Source organism: Nematolebias whitei, chromosome 4 (assembly GCF_014905685.2).
Source record: "Nematolebias whitei isolate Nwh7 chromosome 4, NemWhi1, whole genome shotgun sequence".
Classification (NCBI taxonomy): Eukaryota; Metazoa; Chordata; class Actinopteri; order Cyprinodontiformes; family Rivulidae; genus Nematolebias; species Nematolebias whitei.
In genome coordinates, this window is record NC_056501.1 from 4,127,168 (window position 1) to 4,152,055 (window position 24,888).

Sequence of the window (24,888 nt, forward strand, 5' to 3'; positions counted from 1 at the left end):
TCCTCTTCCTCTCCTCTTCCTCTCCCTCTCCTCTTCCTCTCCGTCTCCTCTTCTTCTCCATCTCCTCTTCATCTCCTCTTCCTCTCCCTCTCCTCTTCCTCTCCGTCTCCTCTTCCTCTCCTCTTCCTCTCCATCTCCTCTCTGCAGATTTCAGGAACGTTGAAACGAAAGAATACATTTGGCTGTAAACGTTGGGCAGATGTTGAGAGCAGGAAACGTCTCTTCTTGCAGATGCAGCAGACAGCTGGTCCTCGTAGTTTCATTCTCTTTATGATTAATGGGAACAATATTCAACCCGTGCAGGTATTTCTGTGCACGTGAACAATAAAGTTCATGTTTGAACCTTTTTCATTATCTCATGTTAGCTCTGGTGTTGCTCCTCGTTTCATAATTTATAGCAGCGTTCACTTCATTCACACTTTGCTACAAGTTTGATACAGAAAAACAGATTCCCAGTGCTGCTGGTAATGGTTTTATTTTTATTATGGTTTTCAAACATGTAATAACTCTCCCAGGAGCAGAAACGGAAAAATAAAGGCCCCTCGTTAGCGAGGGTCTGCAGCTGCTTTTATTTTCTTTTTACAAAATGTTTTGGTGTAAAAACCCGTAAGTGTTCGTCTTTTTGCAGAGGTCGGCGTCTTCAGCTCTCGGCTTGTTAGCTGCTCTAAAGAAGAGGCAGAAACGGGTCGTCCTTGTCCAGATGTTTGGCAGTTTTAAGTGCAGATGTTGAGCAATTTACTAAAACTTTTGCTGAATAATTTGAAATTAAAATGCACTTAATCAACAATCTAATAGATAATCACTTGTGGAAAAGGTCTGTTTTAATTATTTTAAAGAAAGCTTTAAATGATCAACATTCCTATCCAGTATCAGTGTTTGTCTTTTTTGAGAGCGGCGGTACGCTTCGGAGCGTCCCTTGTTTTAAAACATGTCAAAAATCTTTCTAATTAATTGGACAACCGATCAACTGGTCAATCTCTAATTGTTGTTTTATTGCACGACCTGATTAAATCGAAGGTCCCGATTAAAGATCTGAAAGGACTACGCTCAACTGAAGCGTGACTTACTGTACAGCTTCTAATGAATAATGTTTTTATTATTTTATTTAAAGAACTAATGATCAAAAATGCAAATTATTACTTTTCTTTGTCAAATCAAATGTATCACAACATTTATTAACACTTATAATAAATAATTAATTACAAATTATATATTTTGCCTCCTAATCTTTGCTCTAACTCAGTTTTTCAAAGGTTTTGAAAGTGGACTTTATTCTTTTTACTGCGCAAATTATTTAAAAAATAAAAATGCAGAGTGAGCTTGCTTTATTCTAAATGGGTGTGTACCAAATATATGCAGCGTTGAAATATTGTAAAGTATTTATGTATTCTTCAGGTGGTTGAGGAAAAACTAAAAACATTTCTGGAGTTGAGGTGTTTCATAAATTTAACCAGAACTGTTTTTAACTCTGTTGTTCTGCCGCTGATCCGTTTCTTTGAACGTCGAGCTTGTTGAAGCGCCTCAAACACACAAACCTGCTGCAGATTTTATTTTTACAAACATGTGTTGATGCGTTTGAATTTTTGTTGCATCTTTGAGCGACATAAATGAGAACTAAACCGCAGTCAGTCTAAAGGTAGTCTGACTGTGGAGACTCGTTTGTTGCTCTGACTGTGAGAAAATACTCAAATGTTCTGTTGCGGTCTCACTGACGTCGGAGTTTTCAACCTGACTTTTATTTTTAAATCATGGCTTCAATTTTGAACACGACCCACAAAACTGCATTCTAGATCGTGCACATTATTTGTTGCGCATCTCCGCTCACTTTGTATTTACCTCGGCTGTATATGACTGCCGCCCCCCACATGCCTGGGACAATGTTATAGTGGGAAAGACGCTCCACGTGGTTTTGGTGTCAAAAATCATTTAGAAGTTTTCTGATCTTTATCTAGATATATTTAGATATATACTTGTGTGTGTGTAAACCTTTTTAATTCTTATTTTTTAAGTAGGAAGTCGAAGTAAAATTCCATTTCGCCTCATTCAAGTTCAACTTTATTGTCATTCACGTCACATGTGGTACATGAGGTGGAACGAACTTGTGTAGTCAAGGTCCCAGTTACACCTGAAAATAGCTAAATATAAAGTATAAAAAGAAACTATATAAGGATCTAAGATATACACTAAGATATACGCTAAACACTAATAATGTAAACCAATAGGGTGTATTAAACAGCAGCATGAGATCAGCAGCATGGATAATCGGCAGCACAAATATTCATTCACAGTAATCCTAAATTTAAATGTATATTTTAGGCCTGACAGAGTTCCATGAGTCAGCCTGAATCATTTCATTCATAACTCATGTAAACAATTGTAATATTTCTTCCTGTTTTATAATAAAATTATATACATTTTAATTACTCAAGTGTCAAAAGATTTAATCTGCTAACATGGGCAGATTTTCACATTAAATATTTATCACTGATGTGACATTAGATCAGATTTTTGGGCTGTAGTTTCAGATGAGAAGAGATCCAGAGCTTTGGTGTCACAGCTGAACTTTAGCTCGGTAGAATTTACAAAAACTACTAATAGTTTGAGACACGTTTAAGATGTCTGTAAAAACTCTGGGTGTCGTTTGTTGCACAAAAACATTATTGAGCACGTTCAAACGTCACGCAGCGACCCCATCGAGCCTCTGCGACTGACAGGAAATGAAGAACCCCACGAAAACATTTTGAGACTTTTCGACTGAATCGATCGTATCTTTTGTGGAGACTCCTTCATAAATTCTGCTGCCAACTACCGAAGTCTCCAGCAGCTGCAGCTCAGAGAAATATTATCTATAAATTATAAAACCTGTTTTAAAACCAGCTGCTTTTAAACAGAAAGTATTTCAGTCTGTGAACCGTGGTTACCTGCATCTAAAATGCAGCTGCGCCTTAATGATGCGCTTCGGCTCATTGTGTAAAAAGGTGTTTTTAATGAAATCTATTGTAGTTTTTTGTTGCGGGGGCAGTTCCAGAAGTGTTTACCTCACAAAATACAACCCAGCAGCCCCAAAATGACACAGAGAGAGATTGAATTAAACTTTTATGACTGATGAATATTTCATGTTCTGGGCAGTGATTCCCACATTCTGCTGTGTGTTTGTGTGAGTGTGTGCATACCGACGTGCACAGGCCTCCGTATGTGTACGTGCACACTTCCCTTGAATGTGCGCTGCATAGTTTAACCCGTAAGACGGTAACAAACTCGAGTATTTTTCTTGTTGCCCACACGTAGCGTCACGCTGGTTTTCCTCGAGCATCCAAAGAACAGATTTGGATTTTTGAAATAAAACAAAACTTAAACGCCAGATGGAAATTATTTTCTCTTCCTGGGGAATGATTGCATTTTGAAAGATTAGATATCATTATTTGCAGATTTGCATTCAGAGTTCAGCTGAATCTGATATTGCAGTCACTGTAATGATTTGTTGCAGCTACAGGTTATCTCATGTTTCTGAGGTCAAACGCTCCGGACTCACACCAAATATGTAAAATACTCGTTCTTTATTTATCCTCGTTGGTTTTACTGCAGCGTACTTCTATTTTTTAATGCAGGTTGGTGAACAGAAGACAAACAAATTATTGCCTTTTGCATCAAATATTACACGGTCTGTTTTCCAGCGCACATTTTCTGTTTCTCAATCTTACAAAACTTAATTACATATAAGTAAGTAAGTAAAGTTTATTTAAATGGCACCTTTCATAGATAAAATCACAAAGTGCTTCACAGACTGACAGATACAGGCGTAAAATAAAAACAACAGCTGATAAATCAAAGTAAAACATTTAACTAACAGCTTGTCTGAATAAAACCATCTTGAGCAGTTTTTAATAGAATCAGCAGAGACGGCCTCACGAAGAGACGGGCGGGGCATTCCACAGCCTGGGGGCTACGGTCTGAGAGGATCGAGGTTTAAACCAGGTCTTGGGGACCTTTGGGAGGTTCAGCGCTGAAGACTGAAGGGTGTGAGCTGAAGAACAAGGCGTCAACATTTCAGTGATGTGTTGGGGGCCCTGACCATTTAAAGCTCTAAAAATCAAGACTAAAATGTTAAAATTAACAGGCAGCCAATGAAGAGAAGATAACACTGGTGTAATGCGAGACCTTCTGTTAGTTCCTGTTAAAAGCCTCGCAGCAGCGTTCTGGACCAACTGGACATGACTGACAGCAGATCTATTAAAACAAATGAAAGGGAATTACAATAATCTAAATGAGAAGAGATAAAAACAGGAATAATCATGTCCCGGTCAATTTGGATAACATTGTTTTCAATTTAGAACTATTTCTCAGATGATAAAAGCAACTTTTTACCAGAAGTCTTGAATGTTTGTCCAAAGACATGACTGGTCCAACAGAACACCGAGGTTTCTGAGGCTCGGGGGAGAAGAGGAGCCCAGAGAACCGAGGTGTTGCTTGATCCAAGGAACTTCCTGTTCAGGAGCAATGATCAGGGTTTCAGTCTTGTTAGAATTTAACTGAAGGCAGTTGTTAGCTAACCATGCCTTAACATACGAAACACAATTTACTAATTCATCTAACTTGTTTAATTCTTAATCATAGAAGGACCTGACTTAACTTCGTTGGATTTTATTATTGAGCATGAACTTTGATGTTTTGAACCACTTTTGCTATGGCAGAGGAGTCGACGGGGGAGAGGGCGGGCCCCAGCAAACTGGTTGAGTTTGCTGCTTGTGGGACTGAGTTTGTTGTGGCTCCTCAGACTGATGAAGTCCTTCGGATGAAGGACGAAACGTCTCAACAACAAACAAAATTAAACGTCCAGATGACTGAACATTGTTGGACTTTCTACCTGGATTACTGAGCATGAACTTTGAAACAAAGAAGAAACTGTACAGTTGAATGTCATCAGCATACAAGCATACACATTATTAAAGCTACTGGTAATTTATATTTGAATGTTTCTGTTCAGTGCCCTGAGACGACTTCTGTTGTGACTTGATAATAATAATAATAATAATAATAATAATAATAATAATAATAATAATAATGATGTCATCACTGTATGTTTCCATACAATGGCAAAATTAGACTCTGCATTTAACCCATCCACAACCAGGTGGTGCAGTGGGCAGCTATTGAAAGCACCTGGGGGGCATTTTGGGGATGAGGTGTGCTGTCCAGAGACACCACGAGGTGTGCAGTGACCGGGGATCAAACCTGGGACTTACGGGTCCCGGGCTGACTGCTCTGCCTCTACACCATCTCGGCCCCCATGATACTAGGCCTGTCACAATAAACAATAAATCAATTAATCGCATGATAAATGAAAATGATCTATCTCATTTTCATTTGTCGACTTTATCGTTTCTTCGTGTCTCTCTCTTTTTACTGAAGACACTGGATGACAAAAGACTCAACTCCAGTGCTCTTCACTGAACCCTCCCTTTCTCTTCGCTCTTTAAAATCTGTTTTAACCGTCCAACATCGTGCTTTTGGCTCGTAAAAAGCAGCTAAGCTACGAGCTAAGCTAACAGGCCAACCTCAGGAAAAAAAAAACTGTCTTGTCGTAGCTCCAAAATTCACGGTTGCAACTCGTGCCTTTGTGTAAAAAGTTGTTTTTCGCTGCAAAAAGAAGCTGAGAACTTGTTTACTGATTTTTTTTATTAAAAGCTTTTTGTGACAAATGCTTTGCTAAAGAGCTCAAACCACACCGAGCGTCCGCCATATTGAGAACCAAAGAGACGGCCCATGTCACGTCAAGGGGCCTCCTCCCATTTTTCTTAAAGAGACACACAACTTGCTCCCTCACTATCCATCCTTTGGTTTAAAATGTCTTATACTGCCATCCGGTGGTTGAAAAAAGGTACTACATGCAAAACAAATTGCCAACCTTTCTTCTTAAATTTGACAATAATTACTAATTATTGTAAAATTTCAAACGATATTATCGTTTATCGTAATAATTTCTGAGACACTTAATCGCTCATCAAAACTCATTGTGACAGACCTACTTGACGCTGTATAAATAAACTGAATTGAATTGAACTGATAATATATTTATGTCTTACAGAAACATAAAGTACACTGACTTTCTTTCATTCTAGATTTTGTTGTGAAATTAAATGAGACTTTTCTGTCGGAGTTTCTCTGCATGGGCTTGAACTAATGCTGACAAACAAATCGTTACGGAAACACAGAAAATAAAAACTTTGCTTTTTGCATCGTTTTTTTTTTTTTTTTTCAAATACCAACTGTTATTTAGCTAAAACAGATTTGATATTTATGTAAGTTTGTGTCTTCTAAAGTGAAAACTGGGAGTTAAATCTGTCTTTGAGTGATGATTGCTGATCATTTCTGCAACTGTTCTGTGTTTGTATTATCCAACAACTCAATGTAGCTGTGCAAACCTGCTAAATACAACAAAAAGTGTGTTTTTCTGACTGTGTTGCTAAACTTTACTGAAAGATGAACTCGGGTGTCTGGTATATTTCTGCAGAGGAACGTTACTGATTCATATTGTGGTGAAGTGGTGCGTTATAGCATGTTGTCAGAACCTTGACAAACTGTTTGACTTAAACTGACTTAATCAGTTTGCTGATGATCTAATACTCCTCCCTGTTGACTCAGTAATATCAGCTCTTGATGGGCATTTACATGGAGGTATGGGTCGATGAAGACAGATGTTTGCCCAGCACTGGAGGCTCTCATCAACCATTGATTAGACTCACAGATCAATAAGTCAGCTTCGTTTTCATCGTTGCATTTTCCTCCTCGCCAATCAACAACAGTAGCTTACACACGGAGGCAATAATCAATTTTAACTGTATTTCTAGCTTAGCTTATTGATTAAAGGTCCGAGCAAGGATTGGTTTATACAAAAAGATGATCTAAGCTCCCAATACGTCTGTTAAGATCGCTCCTCTTTACAGTTTGATTTCAGATTAATGCCTATTAGCTTAAAGTTTAGCGGGCTGGTTGAGACTTGTGAGATGTGAAATCTGTGATCGGCCGATTTAACCCCTCAGGACTGGAATCACTTGGGAGAAGCAAAATATGTGGCAGGATTAAAAAAGACGTGCAGCTGAGAAAGAGAGGAGCTCTCTCGTACATTTCTCACGCAGCAGTTCAACTTGATCAGCTCAGTCTACGTGAGTTAGCTCTTCATTTACCTAATCAAACATATTCTTTGTGGATGTTGAGTCAGCAACACTCTGTTGTCCTCTTTATACTTATTTTTCTTTCATTGTGTTTTATTTTTTAATCAGAAACATGTTCTGTGGGTTTAACCAGTCAGGAATCAAAATGTTCAGCTCGATCATTTTATGCAATGACTTCAGCTTTTTTTTTTTTTTTTTTTTAAAAATATAAAATTTTTTAAAAAAACTAATTCCCTCTAAAAATACATTGAGATTTGAGTTTTCAGCTATATTTTTATTTTTTTTAGCTACCATTCAGACACTTTTAGCTGTTGTTTAGCAGACATGTTTAGCAGGTTATTTAAGCTACTGGTTTGCAAATTTTAGCATCTGTTTTGCTAAGCTTATCTAATATGTTGCCTTGGCTGCGGGTTGGTTCATTTTAGCTTGATCGTATAGTTTGGTCGTTTTAGCTTCTGTTTTGCAGTTAAGCGACTATTCTACATGTTTTAGCTACTTTTTTGTACGTTTGGTTTTACTTTTTGTTACAGTTGTGCAAATGTTGGCAGGTGTTTTGCTAATTTAGGTTTTAGCACCTCTTTGCTATCTGTAGCTACTGCTTTGGCGCTTTTAGACTCTGGTTTGCTAAGTTTAGTTTGAACATGTGCTATGCTTCTTTTAGCTGCTGTTTGACTATTTCAGCTTTACCATTTGTTTTGTTAGTTTTTACTTCTGTGCAAGTTAAAGTTCAAGTTTGTTGTCATTCACATGACATGTGGTACATGAGGTGGAATGAAATTGTGTACTCGGGGTCCCAGTTACACTGTGATGCTAAATATACCTATTACTCTACTAATTTAAGGTTTAGTGGATGTTTTGTTATTTTTAGCTGCTGTTTTGCTGTTTAGCATACATATGATGTTTTTAGGTACCTTTCAGCTGCTTTTAGCTACTGCTCTGCCAACTTTAGCTACTGTTCTGGTGCCTATCCTGCATTTTAGTTTCTGTTTGGCTTGTTTTAACTAGGGATGCACAATGTTGGATTTTTGGCCGATATCCAATATGCCGATATGTTAAAACTTATTTGGCCGATACCACGACTAATTTTTTTTTTTAACTAGACCTTCTTACAGAGACTAGCTTTCTCTGCTGTGGAATTAAAATACTACATTATTGTGCATGGTCTTTGTCAGTTTGGCCTGCAACCAAATGCAGATGCCAAAAAGGGGTCTGAAAATGATGTAACACTTCAACTTGGATTATGTTTAATGTCAAATTTATTCATGACATTTAATCTCTAACACAATGACGAGACTTAAACTGTGCAAATTTCTACATTTTCACAAATCTAAACTCAATGGCGCATGTGACGACGTCATAGCGTTGCGCTGGCGCTACTGGCATCCTTGTCACTGGGTTGTCGTACAAAAATAGCACCTTTTATATCGGAGAGTTATTTTGATGGAATGGTCGATGTCCGATATTTAACTTTATCTCTAATATCGGCTGATATCGATACCATGCCGATAATATCGTGCGTCTCTAGTTTTAAATTTTCATTCATCTCTGAATATTCGGTTTCTGCAGAAAATGCAGATTTTCTAGTTGGAATATTTTCTGTGAATCTCTGAAGCAAACATTTGTTCACTTTATAAAAATAAATAAAACACTGGTGTTCTGATGGCTGCAAATATTTACAGCCAGACGGTGTAAGTTACACTAAAAAAGCAATTGAAAAGTTATCGTCAGTCAACATTCAAATATTTTAGCAGATGGTGGGGGTTAAGGGCGTTGCTCAAGGGCCCAGAGTGGGGCAAATGAAGGTGGAGGCAGGTGTGGGTGCTTCACCTATCCCACCTACATTTTGATGTTGTTTGTACCGGGAGTTGAACCGGCGACCTTCCGATCACAGGTTCACCTTCTCTAACCTCTGCACCACCACTTCCCACCACTTGTTATTTCTCAATAAATAACAACATAATCCACTGTCACACGTAATGGGTGACAGATTTTTGTTACTTAAGTAACGTTGGTGTAATGGTCGACCTATTCTCAAATTTGGTCCAGTAAAAAATAAAAAATTTAAAAAACATTCTAAAAATTGCACCTATTATGAAAACTATATATAATTTGACTTTTTTAAATTTCCTTCAGCATTTAGACTTGTCTTTTCTTGTTGCAGGGAATAGAACCACTGACCTCACAATGTGCAAGTGCCTTGCTCAGTTAAAACACACGCAGGACTCAAAGGTTTTGTAGCATCTCTCCTCGCTGCCATTTTCTGGTTTTCATTCGTTTTTCCTTCTGCAGTGCGGAGAAGTGAATCTGCTGCATAATCGCCCACAGAGTCCTCCAGACTTCCTTACACCCCCTCTGCACACTCGTTGGGGTTGTGTTTAGATCCTGCTTCGTTCTGAGAGTTAGTGCAGCACTTTTTCATTTTCCCCATCTACTCGCTGAAAACATTGCACAATAAAACGGACAAGTCTGAGCGACTTGAGTTTAAGGATCGCCGTTCCAAAATAACTCATTCAAAGATTGTTCAGAGTAATTCAGACAAAAGATTGAAAAATTACATTTATTATAATTCTTGTCACAAAACCCCTCATTGTAATGAGTCCAAAGCATTTTTGATTGACCACTTCTGACATTTATATTTAAAAAATTGACATAATTGAGCAGTAAGAGTTGAACTCATATATATATATATATATATATATATATATATACACAAGGGTCAGTGTTAGGCTATAGTAATGAATGAAAATGAATGGAAGTCAATGCAAAGTATCTGGAAAGATAGAATGACCAATGTGTGTGTGTGTGTGTGTGTGCGTGAATGTGCACACGTGTGAGCGTGTGTGTCGCACCAGCCAGCCCGTGGCCCTTTTGTCTTCTGCCGCCCCGTTCTGGCTTTGGAGTGGAAAAGCGTCTCTGGCTGTGTGGCTGCTGGCAGGAGTCCTGGGGACCGACCCAGGGAAACAATCCCGACAAAGTGGCATGAATTAATGTGACTAATTAACACCTTGCTAATTATTTGTAAATTGCATGTTTGGGTACACATTATTTGAGAGACATATGCTGCTTGCCAGGTTCCTCCTAACTAGCGCCAGCTAATCTGTATCTCTGGAGTACCCTGAGACTGAAAACAGTCCAGTCAGTGCACGGAAACCAAAACGCACCAACGAGGAGAAAAAGTTTGGTGCGGAAGAAAATAACAGCCATTACCTTTCATTTCATTTAGACTCCATTGTTAGGTCATTTTATGTGTGGTCTGTTGGAGAGTCACTGCTTTTCATGAAGGAGTTAATCATCTCAGCAGGAGGAAGACTCACCGTTTATTATTTTTTATTATTTCATTATTATTAGAGTTGATTCCCAGTTAAAACTAGATAAATAGTTTTTTCAGTTAAACTACAGTTTGAGCACTGAAACTAAGAATCTTTTGGTGTATCCCAGCTGATGGCATTCAGAGATCATTTTATTGGATTCTGAACTTAATTCAAAACGATCATTTCAAAGTTTTTGGTAATATTGCCCGTTATTTTCAGATATTTAACTTAGCACTTTATGTGACAATAGTAAGATGTGAACGTTGAGTTTTTGACTTTTAGAGTTAGAGTTTTCTGCTTTAGGAAACAGACAATTAATCAAAAATACTCCAAGTTGTCCATTATATAATGAATTATTTGTTTTATTAATGTGTTTTAATATCTACCAGTAACTGACACAACATTTACTCAAGTTTTCATCCTAACTGCATCATGGTAACGCACAGATGAGATGATTAGCACAAAATAACGATCAAACAAGAAAACTACGAGCATTTGTTGTTCTAAAGTGGCTGAAAAACTTCTTTCTTATTACTTTGTAATCTGGTGAAGTATTAATTTTTTACACTTTATTAGGGACAACAATAAGCAGTTGAATCAGTTCTGTGTAAATGAAACAACGAAGGCGGTGGTTTGTTGTTGGGCGTCGCTGATAAGCTGTGAGCATCAGGCTTCTCCACACTCGTGTTTAAAGTTCAGCTCAGTGTTCCACTCTGGGGTCTACAGGTTCCTTTACAGTGTTCCATCCATCCATCCATCCATCCATCCATCCATCCATCCATCCATCCATCCCTCCATACATATATAACATACATACTTAACATATATACATCCATCCATTCATCCATCCATCCATCCATCCCTCCATACATATATAACATATATACATCCATTCATCCATCCCTCCATACATACTTAACATATATACATCCATCCATTCATCCCTCCATACATACTTAACATATATACATCCATTCATTCATCCCTCCATACATACTTAACATATATACATCCATCCATCCATACATGCATACATACTTAACATATATACATCCATCCATCCATCCTTCCATCCCTCCATACATAACATATATACATCCATCCATCCATCCGTCCATCCCTCCATACATACATAACATCCATCTATCTATCCATCCATCCATCCAGGAGGACTCCAAGGTGTTCCCAGGCCAACTGAGAGATGTAGTCTCTCCAAAGTGTCCCGAGTCTTCCCCAGGGTCTCCTCCCAGTCAGACATGTCTGAAGCACCTCCCTAGGGAGGCACCCAGGGAGCATTCTTACCAGATGTGTGGCTCCTCTGGATCTGGAGGAGCAGTGGTTCTACTCTGAGTCTCTCTTGATAACTGAACTTCTCAGCCTGTCTCTAAGGGAGAGTCCAGCTACCCTGCAGAGGAAACTCATTTCAACCTCCTGGATCCACGATCTCATTCTTTCAGTCTCTACCAGAGTTCATGACCAGAGGTGAGGGGAGGAACATTGACCAGTAAACCGAGAGCTTTGCCTTACAGCTCAGCTCCCTCTTCACCACAACAGACTGGCACAGAGTCCACAATACTGTAGATGCTGCAACAATCCATCTGTCAGTCTCACGCTCCATTCTTCCCTCACTCCTGAACAAAACCCTGAGATACTTGAACTCCTCCACTTGAGGCAGAACCTCACCCTCGACCTGAAGAGAACAATCCACCTTTTCTGACGGAGGACCATGGCCTCAGGTCTGGAGGTGCTGGTTCAGTTGATTTTTGTTAATCCAAACATGATCTGAGTGTTATCTTACCAGGAGTTTGATGCAGTTCTTGTATTCCTGTGCTCCCTGAGTGTAAATGTTCATACAAACACGTCTCCTCACAAAGTATTTGCACTAATCAACTGTCTGTGTTGAGTTTCTTCTTCTGCTCTTGACCAAAAGTCTTTTTGTGTTTGTCGTATTTTTGGCGTTGCCATTTTAAATGGAAGAGGTGACTGTGGGTGTTGGCAGACCTTAGACAGGAAAGATGACCAAATGTATGTCACATGGCAGCCTGAGTGTGCACGTTTCCAACCTTTTAGGAGCTGCTGTTGTTTTAGGTTGTCACATTTAAAATCGGCCACATTTGCCAGATTGGATCGGGGTTTGCTTAGGACACCCATGGCTACAGAAGCAGAACCTGACGTAACCAACGCATTCAGTTTTGTACTGTAACTTCCAGCTGCCTCAACATTCAAACTAGACCTTGCAGAAAGTGCAACCTATATTTCCATACAGGTGAAGAAAAAGTGTATTAATGCTGTTGCATGTCTTAAATAGACTGTTTGATCTCTTTTGTTTAAGGAGCTCAAAACTATTGTTTCATGAGCCTACGGTTGAAGTTATCTGAGGAGAAACTCGAGGCTGCTGGGCTTGAAATGATCCAAGACCTGCCTGCACGGCTTCCATTACATGCTTTCTATCACCATCTCCCTGAGCCACGCACGCTGACTTTTATTAGGACAGTTTTGGTTGAGAAGACGCAAACCAAACTCCTGCATGGTTTGGTGAGATGGGCAAGGAGCAGATCTGTGAATCACCTGTGTGACCTCCCTCCCTCCCTCTATCTCTCCCTCTCACCCTTCCTCTGTTTCTCCCTCGCTTCACCCCTCAGCGAGTCGGCCTCTGCCTCATTGACAAGCATTTATTATTTTTATCTTTGCTCCTAGTTTCCTCTCGCTGTTTCTCTTTCATCCATTGCTCATTTTCTCACTCCCAATCTTGCACCCCCCACCCCCACCATACCCCCCACCCCCCTCAGAGCTCTTTCATATTAGCAGTCAGCTCCACTCCTAGACGTACTTTGTTTTCCAGCCGTAGTAGAGACCGAGCGAGGAAGACTGTAAGATACAGAGAGAGCAAAAGAGCATCATTTACACAGTCATCTATGCCGAGACCCCCCCCCCCCCGCGCCCCCACCACCCTCTCCTCCTCCCGCTCACAGCCTGTGCTCACGGTGCCAAACAATTTATGTGTTATTTAGTCAAGCCTGACTTTATCGAATTTAAAAAACATGCCAGTCACGGGTCCTCCTCGCCTGTTTCCCTCTCCTCGACTCCTCCACAGCCAGCCTCTCACGTCCTCCTCGTCTCAGACTCCTCCATCCAGGTTTGACCACAAGAGCCTCTTGAGCCAACGTCTTCAGAGACATTTAACCATAAATGAAGTTTTATTCCCAAGCTTGACTCTCCTCACTCCCGACCAACAAGCACCCTGGGGCAAAAAGAGAACGAGCAAAACTTTACCCAGCCGAGTGTTGACTCGTAGATGGATTATTTCTGCCTGAAGTCAGAGTCCAGGTGCTGCTGGACGCTGCACTTCTTTTCCTCCACAATCTTTCCAACGATGACAAATTAACAAGCAGGAGAACGAATAAAACTAAACCCCGCCTCTCGCACAGTGATGGCTGGACATGGGCACCAGTGACCCCCACGACCCAAAAAGGAAGAAGCAGGTAAAGATAATGGATGGTTTTATTTGTCCCTAAAACAGGTATTATTATTATTATTATTATTATTATTATTATTATTATTATTATTATTTGAGTCGATTCCCAGCTAAAACTAGAGCTGCACTGTACTTGCCACCGTACTAGTCGCACCGCCCTATAAGTTGCACCAGTCCAATTATGTCTAATAAAGTGGAACAAACAAATGCGTAGCTTCGCCCTATAAGTCGCATCTATTATGCGTCACCGCTGCGTTGCGTTAGTTACGCGTCACCACCGATAACCCGGAAATATGGGCCGATGTTCCAAAAATCAAATGGCGGCTGTGGGAGCGTGCACAGGAGGATTTGAGAGAGCAGGAAGTAGAAACACAGAATGTCAGGTCCAGGATGGAGCTGAGCAGGTCCCTCTCTAGGAGGAAAGACAAGAAAACCACATGTTAAGATAGAAATAATTACAAATGCAAACTGTTCATTTGTACTATTCATTTGGTGAAATGAGGTCAGTTTGTCCTCTAGTAGTCTAAGCCTTTAGTAACTGAACTAAAGGATTGCTCAGGAAACCCAAGCCAACCCTGTAACAATAGGATTTATCAAAAAGGAAAGATTTGAGACAAACCTTAATTCACAGCAGTTTATTTCTGATTGACTCATTATATTTATTAATGATCAGCATCAGTTCACAAAGGCTATTGATGTTTTTTAAACCAGCTTCATAAATAAATAATTAATGCACTCATTCATTCCAAGACATTAAATCCTAACATGTTTTGGGAACTGGTTTCGACCAAGAAAACTTCTATATTTCTAACCATAGAACCATGTTTTATTCTAACTCCCATGGGCTGTTGGTAAAAGAAGACGACTTTCCCCAGCAAAGTTTGTTTTTTACTCATTTTGCTCGTGTTAGCTGCTGTTGGGTGCGAACGGAACTGATCATTTTTCTGATCAAACTGGTATTATAGTTTTTTAAGAAATGTTTTTGATATTTCTGTGCGACCGGGTACAGAATGATTTGTGACATTTGGTCGGGGACCCTTGCTCTAAACTGATATTTTTATTATTTAAAGCAGTCTTTTGCTATTATTATTATTTTAGAATTTCTTCCTTCTATCTGAACGTTCTCAAAGTTCAGCCCTGGTTTTATGACACCGCTGACCTTTTTACTGAGTCACAATAATAATTATAAGTTAAAGAGAAGGTCAAGCTTAAGAAGGCTTTGGTGAGGTGCACATTATGAAGAAGAATCATTAATGTTTTGCAGGCAGCAGAATGAAGGATCAGCTCAGGTGGAGCTGAAGCTCGTTCACATTTGCTCTTCATTTGATGAGTTGCTGCCCTGAAGCAAGGCAGCTTGTAGAAGTGCCGGCGATGTTTGGCTGAAACGTGTGTTTGCAGGACTCTGGTGCTGAAAAATGGAGTTCAACGAGGAAAAAAAATAAATAAATAAATAAATAGGAGTAGAGGCTGTTTTATAAAATGTACCAAGATGTTTTTCTTGGATGTGGACATCTGCTCAACAAGTAAGTGAAACACCAAGCGTGAGCTCTGCAGCAACCAGAGGAGGCTGCAGCGTTTTCTCTTTTTGCTCCAAGTGAAAGCTGCTTGATGCAGATGCTCTCTGTGGGTGGCGTGCACATGCCTAATCTACATATTTATCTGTGCACCAGATAATCTGCTTCTATATCCTGTATCATTTTGTCATTTTAACTTTTTTAAATTATTTTTTACTATGTATGCAATGAGGTTTAACTATAAATTCTTCTTTTGTTGTATCTTATTAGTCGATTAGAGATCATTTATTTCTGCCATACAAATGAGGTCTTTCTATTAATCAAATTTAAATAACTCCTTTTTTATTTTCAGTTTGATAATAAATGTAATTTTGGGAGTATTTGGGCCATTGTAACTTATTTTAAAAGAAATATTTGTTTTAAGTGTTGGTTCAGGCTAAGCTTGGTTGGGTTGCTGTATGAAAAAGGCGTGTGGAGGTTTTGTACAAACTCATGGTTTATACATCAGGCCTGTGGGCTTCTTTAGTGGATTCTGGTTGAGCACGAGGACGTGTAACATGGTTTTTGAGTTCAGGGTTGTTGCTGAGGAATAAACCACGTTTTGAAACAAAAAGAACCATAAAGCTCCAGTGTCGTAAAATGTTGCTTTAATGAGCTCAACGAGAATGTTGTTATTAATTGTGATTTCTGAATAACTGTAACCCAGTTACAAAATAAATGTAGATATTTTCACATATTGAAATAGCCTGCTGAGAAGAAACTTCCTGTAAAATACACTAACGTTTTCAGCAACCTGTGTCTTTCATGCCTTCACAAAGCAGCCGTAGCGTAATGGGAAATGTAAGCCTTAAACATCCGTGCTTCTCCTGGAAGCCGGAGAACAGAAACGACAGAGAGCAGACAAAGCCTGAGGACTGTAAAACACTGAAGACACTCTCCCCCTCCCTGACTCCTCCTCCAGTTTTCATCATGCAGCCTGCTCGCTGTCTCTTTAGGCTTCTGCAGAAAGTTTGCACTGCAGAGGCTGTCTGTCTCAATATGTCAGTTTAAAACTAAACTAAGTCGTGGAAACTTATTATTCTGGAAAGTCTGTGCAGAGACTCCACACTTCTCTTTGCTGCCTCGCGTGTATCTGGAATATTTAAAGCTCAGAGTATAAGAACAAATGACCTGATCTTGAAAAGCTGAGGCTAAAAAATTTAAAATGCTTGTTGTTCCAAGAAGATCTGTAATCTTCAGTGTTGAAACAATTCATCTTTCATCTTGGAAGATTTATTTGACACTTGCTCAAATGCATTGGTGTCGGAAGCATTTGGGGAGGGGCACACACACTGGTGGTGATGGCGAATTAACATTTTTTTAATGTGGGGGGGGGGCACATCCCCTTCACATGTAATTGTTGCGACGCTTATGCTCAAATAAACTAATCAGACTCAAATATCTGTTCCAAAGTCAGCCCAACATCCAGACACTTTAGCAATATTTTGTAGCGTTTTATAGATCTACATTAATATTATTATACATGTCGGTTACTTGAAGAATTAAGTTAACCACATAAAAACATTAGACTGATTTAATATTCCTTTATTTAAACAGATAAATCACATTGAGCCTAAAAGACTCTTTTACAAGTGAGACCTGTTTGGACAGACAAAAAAGTGGTAAAATGGACACGTGTAGGAGTTGGAGGTGAAACAATTCCTATCAGACTTATTTTTTCCTGCCTGAGAAAAAAAACCTCTAATATTAAAAAAACACCTCGCACAAACAGGCACATAGTGATATAGACATTCTGCAGAGGGGGGAGCCGAGAGCGGTGTGCATGTTCATAGATGCTCTTGAGGTCACTAAGAGTTCTGATAAGGATGGAATAATCAGCCAGTGTCCTCCGGTGAGATCCATAAACATTCTCGAGGCATGTCGAGGAATGGCCAAGAATAACGTCTATGAGAATCCAAGAGTCCTGAAATGATGACACAAGTTTATTCAGCTGGTTTCATCTGGTTATCAGTTGGACATTCCTCAGGGAGGGGGTGGTGAACGTCAGATCACATGTTCTCCAGGTGAATTCAGATAAGATGGCCTTCAACGCCAGCCAAGGGAGCCAAATTCAGATAAACGTAGTTATAATATGTTGTGTTTTGAAAATGGTATGAGGGAGACATCACATATTTAATACGTGATGGCTCTACATCAACCCAGCTGAGTTCTGCCACGCCTTTTATGGTTTTGTGAAGCTCGCTTCATTTCTGAAAGTAAATGTTTCTTTGGGACTGGGCCGGTTAAACTGGTGATTTTTAAATTGTCAGAAATGGTAGCTTCAAGATGGACTCCACTGTGTGGCTACTACATGAAACTGTTCAGTGAAAACGTATCATGATCCTAAAACGGTTAAAGGTTGATATAAAATGATAACACTGCAGAATAAGAAAATGTTCATTTGTAGGTATTTAATTCCTTTAAGTCATAGGAACCTGACAGGTCCTGCTTCCTAGGAGCTTCTTACACCTCTTATGTTAATTAATTAATCAATCATCTTATAAAGCTGTTCGCTCTGCCATTATGCTTCTTTCATGTTTTGTTCACATCAAAATCCAAGATGGCCACCTCTCTGTGTGTTTGTGTGTGTGTATGTATGTGTATGTATATATATATATATATATATATATATATATATATATATATATATATATAATATATATATATTTTTTTTTTTTTTTTTTTTTTGGAAATATGTTTTCTAGCTTTTATATTTCTTAAGTCTTGTTTCTTCAAATTATTGGGGTGGCCCTTGGGGTGATTGAAGATTGATGGTGGCCAAGACCACCATTGGCCACCCTCTGGCTCCGCCATTGGGCCTGGTGGTGGATGAAATCGGTCCCTCTACTCGCCAGGACACATCACTCTGGGCTCATAAAATCTTCCTCTGTTCTTCTCCACAGTGGTACCTTCTGCCCACTTGAATATCTTGCACCAAAAACATTTACACTTACATTCCCTGTTCAATTAGTCCGGAAGAACACTGATCTTACTCACTATTCAAATCCCTCAGTGACGGGGGACATTGGTGTACCACTGGAGTTTTTTAAAATTTTAGTTTAGTTTTTAAAAATACACAAACACAATTAAAGTACATTACTAGTAGAAGTTCTCTGTTTATATGCATATAATGTCCAAATTGATATTTGATAAATATGATAATTTAATGCTATATATGCCACAGGTATAATGATGCAAATAAACAAATACAAATAAGACTGGGATATTTTATATTTTATCAAACTTTTGTGGCACAAACTGAAACGTACATGTTATGTCTGATTACATTTGGTTTTTTCAAGTGAATTTGCTGTTGGACCGCTTGTGTTCAGAGAGTTTATATTAAATATGAAACGTGCTCTCAGTTAGGCCTGTTGCTATAAACAATAAATCAATGAATCACATGATAAATGGAAATTATTGACCTCATTTTCATTTATCTGCTTTGTTTCTTCATGTCTCTCTCTTTCTACTGAAGACACTGGATGACAAAATGCTCAACTCAGGTGTTCCTCACAGACCCCCTTCCCTTTCTCTTTTCTCTTTAAAGTCTGTTTTAACCATCCAAAATTGTGTTTTTGTATCATTAAAAGCAGCTAAGCTACAAGCTAAGCTACAAGCTAAGCTAACAGGCCGACCTCCGGGGAAAAACCTCCGTCTTGTCGAAGCTCCAAAATTCACAGTTGAAATCTGTGCCTTCGTGTAAAAGTTGTTTTTCTCTGCAAAAAGAAGCTGAGAACTTGTTTACTGATTATTTTTTTTTTTTTTTTTAATTGTGTGAAAAATGCTAAAGAGCTCAAACCGAGCGACCACCATTTTGAAAACCAAAGAGAGACAGCCCATGTCACGTCAAGGGGCATCCCTCCCTTCTTAAAGAGACATGCTGCTCACTCCCTCACTATCCATCCTTTGGTTCAAACAGTTTTGTACTGCCATCCGCTGGTCCAAAAAGTGTACTACATGCAAAACAAATTTAACATTTTTTCTTAAATTTGACAATAATTACTACTTATTGTCAAATTTCAAACAATATTATTGTTTATCACAATCATTTCTGAGACAATTAATCGCCCAGCAACATTTGTTATCGTGACAGGCCTACTCTCAGTCCTCACGTAAGAATTTCTCTCCTCCGAATGAACTGTTTCCACATTTCATTTTAAACCGATGAGAGAAAACTGGCTCCAGTCTTACGTTCGTATGTGTGTTGAGCCAGGAATTGATGATTTCAACTTCGTAAAAAAACCCACAAAGGAGCAGAAACCAGAATGTCTGCGTCCAAAGTTCAAGAACGTTCAGCGTGTCTGTCAGTCCCTGTGAAGTTCTGTAATGAACTCACTTTATCTCGTTTGTTTAGCGTGTTAACAACAGGTGTGGTGTAAAAGTAGGTTCTTAATTTGTGGAGGTTTGGTCCTGGCGCCAAGCCAGGCCAGCTGCCTCCTGCTGTTTTCAGTAATTATGCCAAGTCAAACTAATTGTCTGTCTGCTTCAGCTCCGTGCTTTAAAACACGCTGAAGATCTGGCTCCTCATCTGCCTCGTGGCGAGAAAACAAACAGGACATATTATTCCTCTAAGGTTTGGAAAGTACTTTAGTTCTAGTATCTGTAATGAAGCTCGAATAACACGTTGGCAGGAGATTTAAACCTGGAAGCAAATGTATATTGTTGTTTAAGAACACGGGCACTTCAGCTAGACTCACGATCACAATAAAGACTTCTTCAGCAGAGCAAAAATAAATTTTCAATCCACTCTGGGTGCTCTCAGCCTTTATGGTTGTGCTGTCTGCAGCTATTTAACACAAGAACCCAGGTCTGATGGAGAAGCGAAGCAGTTTGAAAGTAAATTCAAAAAAAGGTATAGATCTCTTGAATGCATATCACCCGTTTGCAAAGTCAGACATTAAAACTATGATCATCCCATACAGAAGGGATAGAGCTGAATCTGTTTTAGCCGAACCTTATTAATGAAGTTATGCAAGATCTCATGCAATGTGAGATCTCCTGAGACGTGTTGGAGCTCAGACTACTTGTTTAGGATGACTTGCAGCTGCTACCACACAGAATTTTAGCTCAATATCTGTATAATTGACTCGGTAATTAGTCACTTTTTATTTTGCCTTTGACAAGATTTTAATCTGGCTCAGTCTGTATACCTAATTCGAAAAATGTAATCCCATTTTATGGTCTTGTTCAGCATGTTAACAAACCTGTTTTGTAAAGTAGTTTTAGCTTATACATTATACTTTGTGTTTATTTAGGAGCTTATATGTTGGGTTACGTTGTGCCTGAAATGCTCTAACCAACCAGAGAAATTGCATTTCTTGTGAAAATTCAGTGTGAATGCTTATTGTAGAAGAACTTGCTGAAAAACAGTTGAAATCAACTTAAAAACAAAACATGCTGAAATGTAACTAAAATGGAAGAATAAGCCTAAATTAGGAGAAGAAAGCAGAAAGAACACATATTTGCTGAAATAGGTTTAAATAAGCAGAAATAAGCACAAACATTAAGAAATTAACTTAAAAAAGCTGAAATTTGCACACACAAAAAATGGCTGAAAAGTACTGTTTGAACCACTGAAAGGCAGAAAGAAGCTTAAAACAGCAAAGGTACTAGAAAGAAATGGAAATGGCTGGAATGAGCTAAAAATGTAGAATTATCTGAAAAAGCTCAAATTAACATAAAACAACTAAATGGTGGCTAAAATAGCAGAAAAAGCTGAAACTAGCATAAAGCTGAAAGCAGTATAACAAGCTGAAATTAGCATAAAGAAGTAAATTAAGCTGAAAGTAGCAGAAATTACCACAAAAATATCTGAAAACAGCCAAAATTCACTAGAAAATGCTAAAAAGGTAGCTGAACAGGTAGAACAAGCTTAAACTAGCAGAAGAAAGCAGAAAAAAATATTTGCCAAATTAGGCTGAAAGAAGCAGAAATAAGCACAAGGTGGAAATTATCTGGGGAAAAAAAGCTGAAATTGGTTAAACTGCTGAAAAGTAGCTAAAAATCAGAAAGAAGCTGAAATAACCAGAATGATGTGGGGAGAGCACATTTTTGCTGAATTTGGCTGAAAAAGTTGAAATTAGTGCAACAAATGTGGAATTAGCTGAAAAAGCTAAAATTAGCATGAACAACTAAGTAGTAGCTGAAATAGCAGAGAAAAGATTAAACTTGCAGACATAAGCTGAAAGGAGCAAAATAAGCTGAACTTAGCAGAAAAAAGTTAGAAGAAGCACAAAAATGTTGTGGTTAGCTGAAAGAAGCACAAAACAGCTTAAAAACAGCTGAAATTTGCTGAAAGTAGCTGTTTTTTTGTTGTTGTTGTTGTTGCACAGGACAGCTGAAAGAAGCTGAATCAGAACAAAAAGTGAAAGGAGCAGTAAAATGTTGTAAACAGATTTAAAGATTTGAAGGATGTAAAATGAACTCAGTTCATTTTCTGTGAGAAAAAAGTGTCATAAAAGGCTAAATATCTCAAAAAGCTGAAGTTGCACCAATACAAAAAGTCAGAGCAGGATTGTCCTGAAAGATTTGAACGTTTTGATTTATGATTTGTTAATAGCACAAAAATTGTGGAACGAGAAAGATGCTGAAAAACATACGGAACAAAAATGGATCACATCTTTGTGGATGCTTCATAAGCGTTCACACGATTATCTCAACCTGTCAGTGTCTAGTAGTAAGTGTAGTTCCTGCACCAGATTCAGGCTGCTGTGAAGGACTGGTTGAGCTTCAGGGAGAAGATGGTGGATAAATATGGTCTAAATGTTTAATAACTTTGGGCATAAAAAAATCTAAACTCTACTTTTAACCCAACACTTGCACCGTGCTTGTGCAGAATCAGAATGTGTCCTATTAAAAAGAGTAAATCTGTGATGATTAGTGTTGCGTGTAAGTGTTTGTGGATGTGGATGAATGAGAAACACACTTTAAAGTTTTGCAGCCGAGGTCCTTGTAAAAAGTTTCACAGTTTAATTTGTGGCTTCTGTTTCTTTTTGCCCTCAAGCTGAACCTATCTTCTCCACATCGTTTAGCAGTCGGTTCTTTCAGTTAACTGCTCCGTCCCGTCTTTTGTCTCCTCGCAGCGATCGGCCGGACGTTGATACCCCGTTATTTCAGCACGGTGTTTGAGGGCGGCGTCACCGAGCTCCACTACATCCTCAAACACTCCAAGGAGTCCTTCCACAACTCCTGCATCACCCTGGACTGCGATCAGTGCACCATGGTCACCCAGCACGGGAAGCCGATGTTTACAAAGGTAACACCCGACCCCCGAGCTTCTCCCTGCATAAATAATTGATCACAGGCGAAGATAATGTCCCGATAAGGTGTTAAACTGGTACAAGATCAAACACATTTAAACGCTTTGATTCCTCTCCCCTGTGCTTTCTCTTTTTCTTTTCTTTTTGCTATCTTTGTTCTTTTTTTAAATCATACTTGACAGTTTTATTAGCGTACATGAAAAGGTGCTTGTGTCCTCATAAATAAAACATGAAACCCAGAATGACCTGTTTGATTTGTATACATTTTAAAATGTCTGTTCTCGTTCTCTGAAAGAGTGAATGTTTATTTATGCAAGCGTGTGTAACATTCTGGCTAAGCAGGTCAGCTCTAAATCAAAGCGACGGAGGCAATAAATGTGTTGCAATATTCATTAACGTTCGTCTATTTTTACAGTTTGGACACAGAATTTTGACTCCTACAAATGAAATCCAGTGGGGTTTTTTTTTTTTTTTTTTTTTTTTTTGGGCCATCCACATATAAATGTTGCTTTAGGAGCACAGAGTCCGAGTCAGAGAGATTTGTCATTCGCATCTCATGTGGTACATGTGGTGGAACGAGATTGTGTACGCAGGGTCCCAGTTACATCCAACAATAAAATGTAAAAGAAAAACAATGATAAGATCCAAGATATGAACTAAGAAAAACATCAACTAAAAATACACTAAGCACTAATAGCATAAAAACATTACGTCAAACAGCAGCACGAACATGAGTCTGTGTGAGCAGATGAGCACGCATGAACACAGCAATATGAAACAGATCAGCAGCAATATGAAACAGATCAGCAGCAACATGAAACAGATCAGCAGCAACATGATGTGATTTTTCACAGTGATTATTCTGGTTAGAGATTCATGAGTCTAACAGCCTCAGGGTAGAAGCTGTTCCTCAGTCTAGTGGTTCTACACTTAATGCTCCTCAACCTCCTTCCTGAGGGGAGCAGGGCAAAAAGTGTGTGTGCTGGGTGAGTGAGGTCCTTCATGATGCAGGTGGCCCTCTTCCTGTATCTGGAGGTGTAGATGTCTGTGATGGTGGGGAGACTGACTCCAACATCTTCTGTGCAGCCTTCACCACTCTCTGCAAAGCTTTTCTTTCTGCAGCTGTGCAGCCTCCATGCCACACATTGATGCTGGAGCACAGGATGCTCTCCACTGCACACCTGTAGAAGGAGGTGAGGACTGAGCTTCCAGACCAGCTCGCCTCAGCCGTCTGAGGAAGTAGAGTCTCTGATGAGCTTTCTTGATCAGGCTGGTGGTGTTGTGGCTCCAGCTGAGGTTGTCATTCATGTGTACACCCAAGTACTTGTAGCTGGAGACCACTTCCACCGCAGATCCTCTTATGTTTCGGAGGCGTGTAGGTGAGTTTGTTCCTTCTGAAGTCCACAATTATCCCCTTTGTCTTTTTCACATTGATGTGAAGGTTATTCTCTCTGCACCAGCTCTCCAGGTGTTCCACCTCCTGCCTGTAGCTGGACTCATCATTGTTTGTGATGCATCCCACCACCGCTGTATCATCTGCAAACTTTACAATATGACAGCCTGGATGGGTAGCTGCACAATCATACGTGAGCAGAGTAAACAGGAGAGGACTCAACACACATCCCTGAGGAGAGCCAGTGCTGAGGGTTATGGTGGAGGAAGAGAAGTTATGGATCCTGTTGTCTGTTTAAGAAGTCTAGTACCCAGTTGTAAATGGAGGGGCTTAGTCCTAGTGTGGATAGTTTGTCCATCAGGGTTTGGGGGATCATGGTGTTGAAGGTGGATGTGAAGTCCACAAAGAGCATATGGATGTAAGAGTTTTTCTGCTCCAGGTGGTTGAGCGCAGTGTGGATCACAGAGGAGATTGCATCCTCTGTTGATCGGTTCTCACGGTATGCATACTGATGAGGGTCCTCGTTGATGTTGATGGTTGTTTTGATGCGAGTCATGACCAGTTTTTCGAAGCATTTAGTGACTATCGGGGTGAGGACCACTGGCCGATAGTCATTCAGACCAGTCACTGTAGAGCTCTTTGGAACTGGGATGATGGTGGCAGTCTTCAGGCAGGTGGGAACTGTCTCCAGGGTAAGTGATGTGTTAAAGATGTCTGCCAGC

General features: G+C 39.4%; 1 protein-coding gene across 2 annotated transcripts in view; it reads left to right on the plus strand.

The window, feature by feature from the left end:
- The window catches only part of ldb2a (LIM domain binding 2a), a 123,435-nt gene that overhangs the window by 49,634 nt on the left and 48,913 nt on the right, over positions 1-24,888 (plus strand). For both annotated transcript variants that reach the window (XM_037675154.1, XM_037675155.1), the window contains exon 3: positions 22,597-22,769. In XM_037675154.1, coding sequence (XP_037531082.1) covers positions 22,597-22,769 — 173 coding nt within the window. The remainder of the gene's footprint in view (positions 1-22,596; positions 22,770-24,888) is intronic.